The sequence below is a fragment of the Protopterus annectens genome, chromosome 8.part0 (assembly GCF_019279795.1).
Source record: "Protopterus annectens isolate FY-2018-M chromosome 8.part0, PAN1.0, whole genome shotgun sequence".
Classification (NCBI taxonomy): domain Eukaryota; kingdom Metazoa; phylum Chordata; order Ceratodontiformes; family Protopteridae; genus Protopterus; species Protopterus annectens.
Window position 1 is genome coordinate 866,443,835 of NC_056741.1, and position 12,809 is coordinate 866,456,643.

Consider the following 12,809-nt stretch of genomic DNA (forward strand, 5'->3'; position numbering starts at 1 on the left):
AGATGGGTATGAAGGTATACTCTTCTGCAACCTTGGCCATTAGGGCCTTAAACTGCCAGTTTCATATGTTGAAGTATCAACAGCATATTATTGGATTGCTTAAACAAAAATGATGTTAATTCCTGACTGTACTGAAAATAAAGATTTACATGATTTAATGCATTCTGCTGAGCAAGTTGGAAAACATACTTTGCAATTTGGTTTTGATTCACTAGAGGCATCTTGCAGGGCTGCTGTCACTAGTTCTGTACTTAGAAGGCATGGTTGGCTTAAGGAGCAATCTTTGCCAGATTATGTTAAAGCTAAATTGCTGGATGCTCCCTTAAGCCAAGACAGCCTGTTTGGAAACAAAGCAGAAGAAGTACTTAAAAAGCTGGAGGAAAAAGCTAAATCTATGCAAACTGTTAAAGATTTCTTGCAAGTACAAGAATCCCAGATTTAGTAGGCATTGGCCGTCTAAAAATTGGTCCTTTTCTGCCTCTTCCAGGCCTTCTCAGTCCAAACCCAGAACCAGCAGAACACCCAGGCTTTAGTCCCAAGGTCCTCAACAGGACTAAGCAGTGGATGGCTCCCACTTCCAAAGCAGGGAGTGGTAAGACTCCACCCTGTGGTAAACTGTCTCAGTGACTTAACTTTAAATCTTCCAAGCCCTGCACAACTGGCTGTTCCTTTAGGGGGAAAGATTGCCCTGAAGGCAAAAAATTGGGAACTCATTACCCAGGCAAATGGATTTTAAATATAGTTTCCCAAGGATACAGATAACACTTTCACTCCTTACCAACCCCAAACTGTTGGCCAGATCTACCGCCAAATCAGTGGGCAGAGGCTCAAAAGCAAATTCTCGATCTCTTAAAAGAATCAGGGCTATTCAGACTGTTCCAAAAGAGGAAAGGCGACAAGGTTTCCTGGTGTCCAGAAAAGACCACTCCTGGCGTCCTATCCTGGACCTCTCTATTCTAAACACTTTTTTGGTGATACCAAAATTAATGATGCTGATTCTTCACCAGCTGCTTCCTATGCTAGGCAAAGATGCTTGGTTGGCAACACTGGATTTAAAGGAAGCCTACCTGTACATCCCAATAAGGGAATCTTGCAAAAGATACCTACGCTTCAAAGCAGGCTACAGGCACTATCAGTTCTCTGCACTGCCCTTTGGCTTATCTACTGCACCCAGAGTATTCTCAAAGTGCCTAGCTCCAGTCATTGTATTTTGCAGGCAAAGAAATATCCAAATGCATCCATACCTGGACGATTTTCTAATTCAGGCAGAAAGCCAGGACATACTATTGAATCATCTGGCATTTGTACAAAAATTGCTAACTTCTCTGGGGTACACCATAAACGAAAAGAAATCACATCTTGTACCCTGCCAACAAATTGTATTCCTGGGAGCAAGCGTGAACACAACTTACCAGATGGCTTTCCTCACACCAGAGAAACAAGTTCATTTGACAGTCTACTTCAAACTACTGGCCACAAAGACCCAGCTATCTGCAAGGAAAATACTACAAGCCCTGGGGTTCATGGCCTCCTGCATGCTCATGATTCCATATGCAAGACTGCATATGAGGAAACTACAGTGGTATCTAAAAAGCCTATGGTGTCAACATTCTCAGTATCTAGAAGCATTGATTCCTATTATACCTTGTCTACAGATAGAGTTCCTTTGGTGGGCAGAGGCCTGCCACCAAAACAAGGGACTGCCATTCACTCTACCCCCTGCCGCACAAACCCTAACAACAGATGCATCAGACTATGCATGGGGGGCTCACTTGGCAGGGAGGTGCATTCAGGGCAAATGGAATCCAAGTCAATTGCACCTGCATTTCATTCAAAAAGAAATATTAGCTGTGCAGAATGCTCTGACAGCCTTCAAGGACCACATTCTTCCAGGGCAACTAATGGTAAAGACGGACAACACCACAGTTTTGTGGTACATAAACAAGCAAGGAGGAACCCACTCATACCCTCTCTGCAGACTAGCCATGGCTGTGTTGAACACAACCTTGAGCTACCAAGTGCACCTACAGGCTCAAATCCTGCCAGGAAAGTTAAATACAATGGCATATGAACTAAGCAGAAATCTCATGGACCCACGCGAGTGTAAACTGGAACCAAAGATATTCAACATGTTGAGAAACAAATGTGGAGAAGCCCAGATATAGACCTGTTTGCCTCTCCCCCAGAACTACCAATTGGAAAAATTCTGCACAAGGACTCCCCACAAACAAGCCTGGAAAGTGGATTCCTTGTCCTTCACCTGGAAAGACCTGTCAGTTTATGCCTTTCCTCCCTCTGCCTCTCCTCTCCAAGGTACTACTAAAGATCAAACAGGACAAACCAAGGACGATACTGATTGCACCAGACTCTCCATGCCAACATTGGTACTCCCTTCTGCGCAGTGTATCACTGCTGGCACCATGGAACCTGCTTCAGACCCCTGCCCTGCTGTCCCAGCAGGAGGGCCAGATTCTGCACCCACAGCTTCAAACCCTGAAACTGGCAGCCTGGCTAATTACATGATCTCTCCGTTACCATCCCTCAGTAAGCAAGTGTTGGATGTCATTCTGGAGGCAAGGAGGCCTAGTACTAGAATATCCTATGCTGAAAAATGGAAAAGATTCTGTTCTTGGAACCAAACTCATGGGATGGACACACCAGCGCCCAATTTACCTCAGATTCTTCAATACTTATCTGAGATGCTTCACAAGGGCCTTCCCTTTTCCTCCATCAAAATTCATGCCTCAGCCATTTCAGCTCATTACAACACAGAACCACCCATCTTCTCTCACCCACTGCTGAAGCAGTTCCTCGGAGGGGACAAAAACTTAAGACCACCCAGTAGAGCCCCTACTCCAGCCCTGGGACCTTAACTTTGTATTGGAAAAACTCACTCTACCTCCTTTTGAGTCAGCTGCAAATGCAGAGTTGAAATTCCTTTCTTGGAAAACAGCCTTCCTTTTAGCCATCACTTCAGCAAGAAGGGTGTCTGAATTACAGGCCCTCATGGCAGTGGAGCCTTTCATCATTTTTCTTGTGGACAGGGTGTCCCTCAGGACCAATCCCTCCTTCATGCCTAAGGTGGTATCCAGTGTGGCCTTTAATCAGTCCAGTCATTTGCCAACCTTCTTTTCTAATCCACAGAACAAAGGTGAACAAATACTGCACTCCTTGGACGTGCACAGACAACTTAAATTTTATTTGGACAGGACTAAACCTCTCAGGAAATCTGAACAGCTGCTGGTTGCATTTGCTGCAGGGGCAGAGGGGAAGGCCATTTCAAAGCAAACCATTTCTAAATGGATAGGCCATTGCATTCATTTCTGCTATAAGCACTATGGAAAACCTACCCCACAGGGGATTCGACCACATTCAACCAGGGCTGCATCTACCTCTACAGCTTTTCTCAGAGGTGTCCCTACCAGGGACATCTTAGAAGCTGCTACCTGGAGTTCTGTACATACCTTCACCAAGCATTACCATTTGCAATTTTCTCTAAACCCAGAGCTGTCTTTTCCACTGCAGTCTTGCAGGGCCTTATACCTGGTCCTATTGCTATCTAATTTCCTCCTCCCATACTTAGCTTTTGGAATCTACCCAAATGTGATGACTGCAACAGTGAAACACGAAGAACATAGTACAGTTGTGTACACTTACCATAAATGTAGATGTTCACTGTTGCAGTCCTAGTTACCCTCCCTCCAGCCCCCTGACTTCTATTGGCTATACCTCTGTTCTTGCTTACTATGCTTAAAGTTGTTTGGTGTATTTGCTTTTTTGTTGGAGGTGTAACCTTGTATATATAATTGCTTCCCATTATGGGGGCACCTGACATCTGGTGCAAGAAAAACTGATGTAATGGCGTTGGCTGCATGCTTTATACCCCTGACTACCTGAAGTCATGGAAGATGAGACAGCAACCAACACAGGAACCAAGACTTTGATAATCAGGCCGACTGAGGGTTACTGCAAGCAGATAACCCAAATGTGATGACTGCAACAGTGAATACACTCGAACATCTACATTTATGGTAAGTGTACACAACTGTACTATATCTATATTGTGTGTGTGTGTGTGTGTGTGTGTGTGTGTGTGTGTGTGTGTGTGTGTAGGAGAATGGATGAGAGCACAGTCTGGTGGGGAGGAGAGTGTGTGTGTGTGTGTGTGTGTGTGTGTGTGTGTAGGAGAATGGATGAGAGCACAGTCTGGTGGGGAGGAGTGTGTCTGTGTGTGTGTCTGTGTGTGTTCTCCACACACCCCTAGGCTAACGAGCTAGAGTATGCAACATTGGGTGGGGGTAAGCACTAGCCACCATGGATAACTCTTTGTACACTTACCTAAGTGGCACACAAACACAATGTGGATGGGTGGAGAGGAGACACCAGGGCTCCTCAGTGTGGCATACCTTACATATGGGGGGAGCATGGTACCCCTAGACACCAGGGACAAAATATAAGTAAGTGAAAACAAATAAGAAAAGTTCAAAGGAATGGGACAGGATTTAGATCCTGCATCTTTGAAGACAAACCCTCTTGTGTTAGTCTGCTATACTAACTGCTATGTTAGTGTAACAAGTTTTTTCTCAACATATGTATATATATATATATATATATATATATATATATATATTTACACATACACACACACACATATATTGAGGATCTCTGGCATTATGCCGTGCCTACAACAGTTTGTGACATGCACTGGAGACGTACAGGAAACATTAAGCAAAACTCTCAACCTTGTAGTGCAAACAGGGAGGCTTTGCCCTGGCACACATTTACTGACTTAACGCAGTCAACTTTTATGTTGCTGCCTCTAATGACAAGGGCAAAGCCAAAACCACAGTGAGTGTCCTTACTTGGAGAAAGCATATTTTGACCAAGTACAAATCTGCTACTGTGCTTTCATTCTTTTGACTTCTGTGTGGTAGTTTAAAAAGTTATTTTGCAGACAACAGCAGGATGTGCAAAATAGCCTTCCTTATCAGAAGGTGGGTTTAGAAAAGAATTGTAGATGAGTAGTGGAATGCAGGGCATTGGGCATAAGGCAATCCTTGAAAATGGAAAGAGAGTATAGTATGCATGTTGTTTACATCCGTGACATGCAAACTGTGAATAAGGGCTTATCAAGCCAATAAAGAACTTGTGTTATTAAAATGTATAGAATATAACTATATTATATGTATCAGAGTTCTTATTCATGGCAGCTTCCAAAAATGAAAAAGTTTATGGATGGAGTATCCAGATCAGTAGATTTGCGTTTTCAATTTCTTGAAAGATATTTACTTTCTTAATACCTGAACTCTTATCTCTAATTTCTGTAGCCAACACCCAGAACTCCCTCAGCGCATCTCTTGCATTTATGCCCAGCACGAGAGCCAGCAACTGACTGAACACTGCCTTCGTATCCCTGTCCGCTCTGCTACTGAAGAAGAGTTACAGATGTGTCACAGGTATGATATTTTGAAAGCTGTGTTTGAATGTTTGAAAATAATGTACTGGTAGGCAGTGGACATTTATATAACAATGTCTGTCTGATGTATTCATTTCTAAATTTGTTTACCCACTCTTACTGCAGGAGTTACCATATTGCCTCTTAGTTGTATTTTCTAACTACTCAAATAATATTTCACCGTATTCCACCCTTTTCATTTTTCTGCTCTCTTTAGACTACTCCTACCGATCCTCGCCTTCTGCCTCGTTTATGACTGCATGCCACTGTGTACCCTCGTATGCTGTGTTTTTATTGTATAGATGTACTGTACATATTTGTCTTGGACATAGATATACACCTGTTCAGTCTGCTTCAACTTAACAAGTTCTTTACCAGATTGATGATATGATGATGGGTGATAACAGGCAATCTGATGTTATTTTCATTAAGTTCTCAACTGATGGGGTCAGGTCCGAGACTCTGATCTGACTCGGAAGCTTCTTCCACAGAGTAGGATCCTAGAACTCTCGAGCTCCTTTGTTTGCTCACAGTGCCCCACACTCAACATAATTTCCCATATCTCCTTTGTCACCTGTAGGTTCAGATGTGAATTACGAACTCTCGAGCATTATGGTTTAGTTTTACAATTTGTTTTCCTTCCTGGCTTTTTCGTGAGTCATTGCCATTTTTAGATTTTATCTGTCTCTTTCTTCCCTCTCATAATATACTAATTTCTGCTCCTAGGTTAATGCTTTTTTACGTAGTTTCTGCTTAACATCTTTGGTACGCCTTTGTAATCCTCAAGTACCCCTTTCTACCATTGTTGGCAATTTATCTTCCTTTCCTTTCTACTTTCTTTTCTTCTTTTAAAAAAAAAAGTTTGTTAGTTGGTTTGATACCATTTTTCATGGTTACTTGGTTTTCTGCTGTGCATCTATTGTAGTTTCTTTTTGTGGTTAGCTGTTAATATGTCAGAAAAACCTTTGGATTTTAAGAAGTGTATTTTCTGTGGGCATAAGATTCCAAATTCTGATGCAAGTAGGAAATGTGTTTGTTTGGGCCCGGCTCACTTGGATATTGAGTCCAATATCTGCGCTACTTTCAATTATTGAGCCCTGATTGATGGTAAAAAAATAAATTGATCCTAAGGAATCTCTTACCCTGCAAGTCTTCTTCCTCGCTGGCTGGGGCTCAAACCCATAAGAAGCCTCCTAAACCTAAAGGTGATCCCTAATCCAAGGACAAGGAGACTCGAAAAAAATTTCTTGACTCCTCTTCGACTCCTGCTCCTTCCACAGAGCCAAATGTCAAGGTCCTAAAAAACTGGATCTGTTGTTACTGGATTCGACTTCTCAAGCTTAAAGATCTCCCCAGATTCATACTTCTCTATTGCCATCAGGGCCTGTTCCATCCAGGTTTCCCTCTCCATTTCTTGAGGCATCACGTCCAAGGCATTCTAGACCCCCTTCCACAAGTACATCTCTTCAGTCCTCCAGAAGCCTTTCCAAAGCAGATGTGGACAGGATGAGGAGTTGCAGATACAGCTAGAGGTTCTTTTGGCTCCTTACACCCAGTCCTGAGAGCCAATGACTGACCAGTTCCCCTTTAATTTCTTCTTCTCTGATCTGGCCTCCTGTTTCAGAGCTATCAGATCCGAGATTCTTCGGATCCAAAGTTATTGTTTCTTTGACTCCGATGGTTCCTGTTAGCCAACCAACACCAAACATCTTAGAGCCTGAAGAGACTTTGAGCTGAAGCATCCACGGTCAGGGGGCTTGGAGTTGACTCCAAAGCTTTCAGAGCCATCTCTTCTCCTCAGAACATTGGCACTAGATAGCTCATGTCCAGCTTCTCCTCAGTTGGCATGCTGATGGGGCTGCAGGGGCCGAGGATCCAAGAGAGGTCAGTTTTGGAACAGTCAACTTTTGTATCTCCTAGGCGTTACACTTTCAAGGTGGTGGAAAATATCTTCTCTATGCCTGGAGAGCAGACATCCCTACCCCTATCAGATCAGACAACTCCACCTCATACAGTTCTTTGTCCTTAGCTTCAGTCACCTCTTCCACTGGGACAGCCATCCCGAGCAAACCTTCGACCAGCCCATCAGGGCATTGTTATCTCTTCCAATACTTTCCCAGAACACCCCACTGAGTAAGCCTTTCGTAAGAGGACTGGCAAAAGGAAGCACATGGGTTCCCTACAGGAATCTATCACAGAGGACGCCAATTTTTGATGAGGGGGGAGGGGACCCCAGGATCACCACCTGACAATATCTCCTTTGGAGTTATCTTGGAGCTCCTGAAATAAAGAGGTGGATGGTCTTCCGATACCCCCTCCCAAGAGGAATCAGTGTTTCTGGAGGCTTTCTGGTCTGGCCCATCTACTCCCCCCCCCCCCACCAGCAGATGAGCTTGTATTCCTTGTCTCTCAGCAGATGTGGAAGGAGCCAGACACTGTTGAACCAATTCCTAAGAGACTGGATAAGATTCTTGACCCTCTTAAAGGCTATACACATTGGAGTACGGGAGTCCCTGTTGATACCATGGTTCTTGCTGCAGCTACAAGAAAGGAACTAGTGGAGTAGACTTCCTCCATCTATCCCAACAGGGAGTCCAGGGTGTTGGACAGATTTGGGAATCATGACTATGCTTTGTTGACCTTCGCACTTAGGTCGCTGAATTATTTGGCACATTTTTCAAGACTACAAAGTGATATGATGAAGGAGCTTACCAAGTCTCTCTTAGGGTCCATGTGTTCAGAGGATAAGAGCAGAATTTTCTCGCAGCTGGCCACACAGCAATCTATCTCTAATTCGTTCATGAGATTGATCTCTCCCATGCGGCGGAAGGTGCCTCACAGGTGGCAGGTTCAAGCATAGCAGTTAGGAGACATGCCTGAATGCACTTATGTGACTTTGTAGATCAATTTAAGTCTTCATTCATCAGTGTGCCCTTTGACGGATCTTCTATTTTTGGCGCCAAGCTTAAGGGCACATTCTCCAGGTGCAGTCAGGAAGGAAAGAACCCTGTCTTCCAAGGATGTAGATTTTTCCAGCCATCAAAGGCCTTTCTTTAGAAACCAATGAGTTGGTAGAAAGATTTGGTATAAAAAGTCCCAGTGTTCTTTCCAGGAGTCGAGTGGAGATATTCATTCAGGGACAGAGGGAGGAACTTGAATGGAAGACACCGCCCTTGTGACAAAAGTGGTCTGCAAAACAGGGATTCAGAGATTCTTTCTCAGGCCCTATCAATGCTCCTGAAATGAGACCCAACTGTCTGCCCCTGGAGGCAGTCAGGGGTTGCCTATCCTTGCACCAGAGGCTAACTATCACAAAAGATTCAGGGTGCAGAGGATTATGTTCAGAGGTTATATCATACCATTTGCCCAGTCCCCTCCAGCAGTTCATAAGAAGATCCCCAGTGTCCCAAACAGTCAGAGGAAAGCAGCATCTCTAGAAATAAAAAAAAGCTGCTATATAAAAGTGTCATCTAAGAGTCCCCCCCCCACCCCACCCCCAGACCAGATAGGGACTGGAACTTGCTTAAAATTCTTTAGTGCCAAAAAAGACCAATTCTGGATTTCTGCAAATTAAACCAGTTTGTGAAGTATACAAAATTTCAGATGGTCACAGTTCCATGGTGACCACAGAACGGATGGCTCCCACTTCAGGGAGGGGGGGCACTGCTTGCGAATAGCAATCCAAGCCAAGTGGTTCCCTATAGAGGCCCAGATGTATATTAATGTCCTGGAGATGAGAGTTGTCCTCCTAGCATTGCAAGCCATTCAAGACATTCCCCCATCCAGGACAGGTCCATTTCAGATGGGCAATATGTTGGTAGTCTGGTACATCAAGACCAAATAGGAAGAAACACTGGCAAAGACTCAACAATACGAAAAACAAGCCAGTGAAGGAGGAGAGAAACGCCAATAAATATCCACAGGCTGAAATGTAAATGCACAAAGCACCACGTAGTAAAAACACAGGTTTATTAACGCAAAATCCTTTTAGTATAACACGTTTTCGTTACACAATGCAACTTCATCAGACAATATCAGGGAGGGGTCCCTGAGTATATATACACACATAATTGATGAATAAATAAGTTAATTGATACCAATCAAATTTTTTGGAGTTTTTTAAAAGAGACAAGACAAAAAATATATTGTTTAAAATGTTTTAAAAAATATATATATATATGAAGAACAAATTCCAGGACATAGAAACATTCATATATTAATACATTTATACAAAAGAATAAATGTTGTTTGTATAAAATATAAAAACTAAAACAAATTATATACTGATAGCCTTGAGCTTCAGCAAAGGCTTAATAGAGATGTAATCATTTAAACCAGGTTCTTTATTTGATTCCAAAAGAATCTGCCAGTAAGTTTCCTGACATTCTGGTACATCAGCAAACAGGAGGGAACCAAATCTTAACCTCTTTGTCGAGAAGCTGTGAGAGTTTTGCATTGGGTGATCTCTTCCACTCACTTTCTATTAACAGTGCACATTCTGGGGAAATTCAGCACGATTGTGGACAAATTAAGCAGGTCCATACTGATGCTTCATGGGTGGTCTGTCAGTGTCAATGTGAAGGAGAAATTTTTCCATCAGTGGGGCCATTTAACTTCTCTCATTAACAACAAGTGGAGCAGGTTCTTTGCCCTGATCCCACCACTGGAGGAGTCACTGAGAGATGCTGTGGTTCACAATTGGTCTTTCAGTCTCCTTTGTCTTTCCATCCTTGCCACTAATTGTGAAGTTTCTTCAGAAAGCAGTTTGGTTGAAGAGCACATTTATCCTCATTGTACCCTTTTAGCCTCATCGGATTTAGTTCTCATTTTGCTGGCCTCATTGTATACATCCACCCTGTATTCTGGATCCAACTCCATACCTCCTGTCTTGCCAAGTAATAATGACTCACTTGGACATATCAGACCTCAAGTTGACTGCATGGTTTCTCCAGTTCCACTGATTGTGAGACAACCCAGGCTGTCCTCCCCCATTCTTCACAGGTTATTATTTTCTCATAAGGCACCCAATAGAAAGGTTTACAAGAATAAATGGAAAAGATTTGTCTTTTGAACCCTCGGCAAAAACTTGGACCTCTATTCAGCACCTATTTCCAGCTGTTCTTGAATTCTTAGCTTTGTTTTTCAATGAAGGGGCTAGTTTCTCAAAAGTTAAACTTCAATTGGCTGCCATTTCTAATTTTCACCTAGGCATAAATAACTCTGTCTTAGCTTCTTCTAAACTTTGCAAGGCTTTTCTCAACTGAGCCGTTCTACTTAAACCTCCATTGAAAGATCCTGCTCCACCTTGAGATTTAAATATAATGCTTCAGGCCATAACTCAATCTCCCTTTGAACATTCATCCAAATTACCTCAAAGTATCTCAACTCCATGCTCTGTCTTCAAAGCCCACTTATTTAATTTTTCAAAAGGACAAGGTTTTGTTTTGAACTAACTAGTCATTTTTTGCCTAAGGTAGCTTCTGAGTCAAAGATTAACCAGGTCATCAGTCTCCCAGTTTTCTTTCCAAATTTATCATCAAAGGAAGAGTACATGTTACATCTGTTGGACATGCATAGACAACTTTGTTTCTCCCTTCATAGAACCAAAGACTTTAGGAAATATGACCAGTTGTTTGTTTCCTTTTTCTCCTACCAGATTAGACAAACCAATATCTAAAGCTACACTGGCCAAATGGTTGACTAATTGTATAACCTTTGTCTATAGAAAATTAAGTTTATCTTTACCAAAACCTCCTAGGGCCCATTCCACGAGATCTATGGCAATTTCCTTAGCTTTTTGGTCCAGAGCATCCCTAGATGACATTTGCTCAGCTGCAACCTGGGCTAATCCACGCACCTCTATTGCTCATTACAGTTTGGACCTGGTCTGTAGGAACAGAGCAGCTTTTGGCTCACCATTGGTCCAGAATATCCTTCCTTAAGGTCTTTCTAGGGTTGTGGTAGCTGAGGACTCTGTCCCATCAGTTGATGGAATGCAAATGACAACATCGAATTAAAAAGTTTTGTACCCACCATAACATTTCATCTGTGTTGTCCATTTTCATTCTTTCTCAAGGCCCCCCCCCCCTTTTTATATGCTTTTGGAGAGAGCTAAGAGTTGTATGGGAACCTCTGGACTTTGAGCTTCAGCTTCACTTTTTCTGTTCTGCTACTGTCCATTTACATCTAGGGACAGCAAACATGATCTGGGGTATGTTAGGCTGTTTGGGCATTGTCGTAAATGGAGGAGCTTGAGAGTTCTAGGATCCTGTACCCTGGAAGAAGCAGCTGAGTCATATGACCCCTTCAGTTGAGGAAGAATGAAAATGGACAATACAGATGGAACATTATGGTGGGTACATGTCCTAGGGTTGTCTTCCTCTTGAAGCAGCACATTTCTAATCAATCAATGGTGTCCACTGATTTACTAGCTATAACATTCAACCCCTTTTAAAAATAAAGAAAACAAACCCTCATTTTCATCCACCCTTAAATAACTTTTTCTTCACTAATCTGATTTATAGTGATATCAACTTCATTAGATGAAAAAAATCTGTTTGTATTCCTGTTCACCAAATGTTCTTCTTTTTCCTCCCAGTGTCCCTCAAGTAGATGTAATTCTGAGAGCTTTTTTGATGGTTCCATATAGTGTGATTGTTCAACCGTTGTAAGTGCTTTGATTTGTATTCCCTTTTATGTTCACAGTACATTAAGAATGACTAGGAAGGGGTGGAAAATCTAAAGGGTCGCAAACTGTTTAGTTGGTGTTCTGTTGTCTTACCCTGAATCTCCTAATCTTTGTCATCCCATTAACCGTCCCACCCTTGTTTGAGGATTTGGATATGCCCTTTGCTCTCTATAGTCGTTATCTCTTCTTGGTCTTCCATTCAAAACCTACTTAAAAATTTTTGTCAATTTGCCTAAAATTCCTTGATATTTGTGTCTGCAGGGGACAAATAATTGTGAAAACTTTGGTCTCTTGTTGTTCTCTTTCAAATATTTCTCCATTCATTTGGTGATGTCCTTATTTAAGGCTTCCATCATGTCAATCCCCCAGCTGTCAAATAAATACAATAATTCTTGATGCAAATTGCTACCTGTTTTCAGTCTGTTTTGGAAATTCCAACCTCGTAGCCCCTTAGGCACAGTTTGCATTTTTAAGCATTCTTTTAAGTAGTTGTTTTATAACTGAAGTGTACAGAATTTTTTCTGTTTCTTTTCAAAACTCTGCAATTGTTTATCAAGCGACTCTTAACCTTCTTTGTCTCACTTTCAAAGCTAAACTTTGATGTTTATCATTGCTCTAAGTTGACATTGTTTCCTTGGTTACTTTGGTCCGATCTCTCTGAGGTGT

At 42.3% G+C, this 12,809-nt stretch overlaps 1 protein-coding gene across 5 annotated transcripts in view; it reads left to right on the forward strand.

Annotated features, from left to right (window-relative positions):
- Positions 1–12,809, forward strand: part of HDAC6 (histone deacetylase 6) — a 1,533,697-nt gene that overhangs the window by 851,258 nt on the left and 669,630 nt on the right. For all 5 annotated transcript variants that reach the window (XM_044080374.1, XM_044080376.1, XM_044080377.1 and 2 more), the window contains exon 17: positions 5,328–5,456. In XM_044080374.1, coding sequence (XP_043936309.1) covers positions 5,328–5,456 — 129 coding nt within the window. The remainder of the gene's footprint in view (positions 1–5,327; positions 5,457–12,809) is intronic.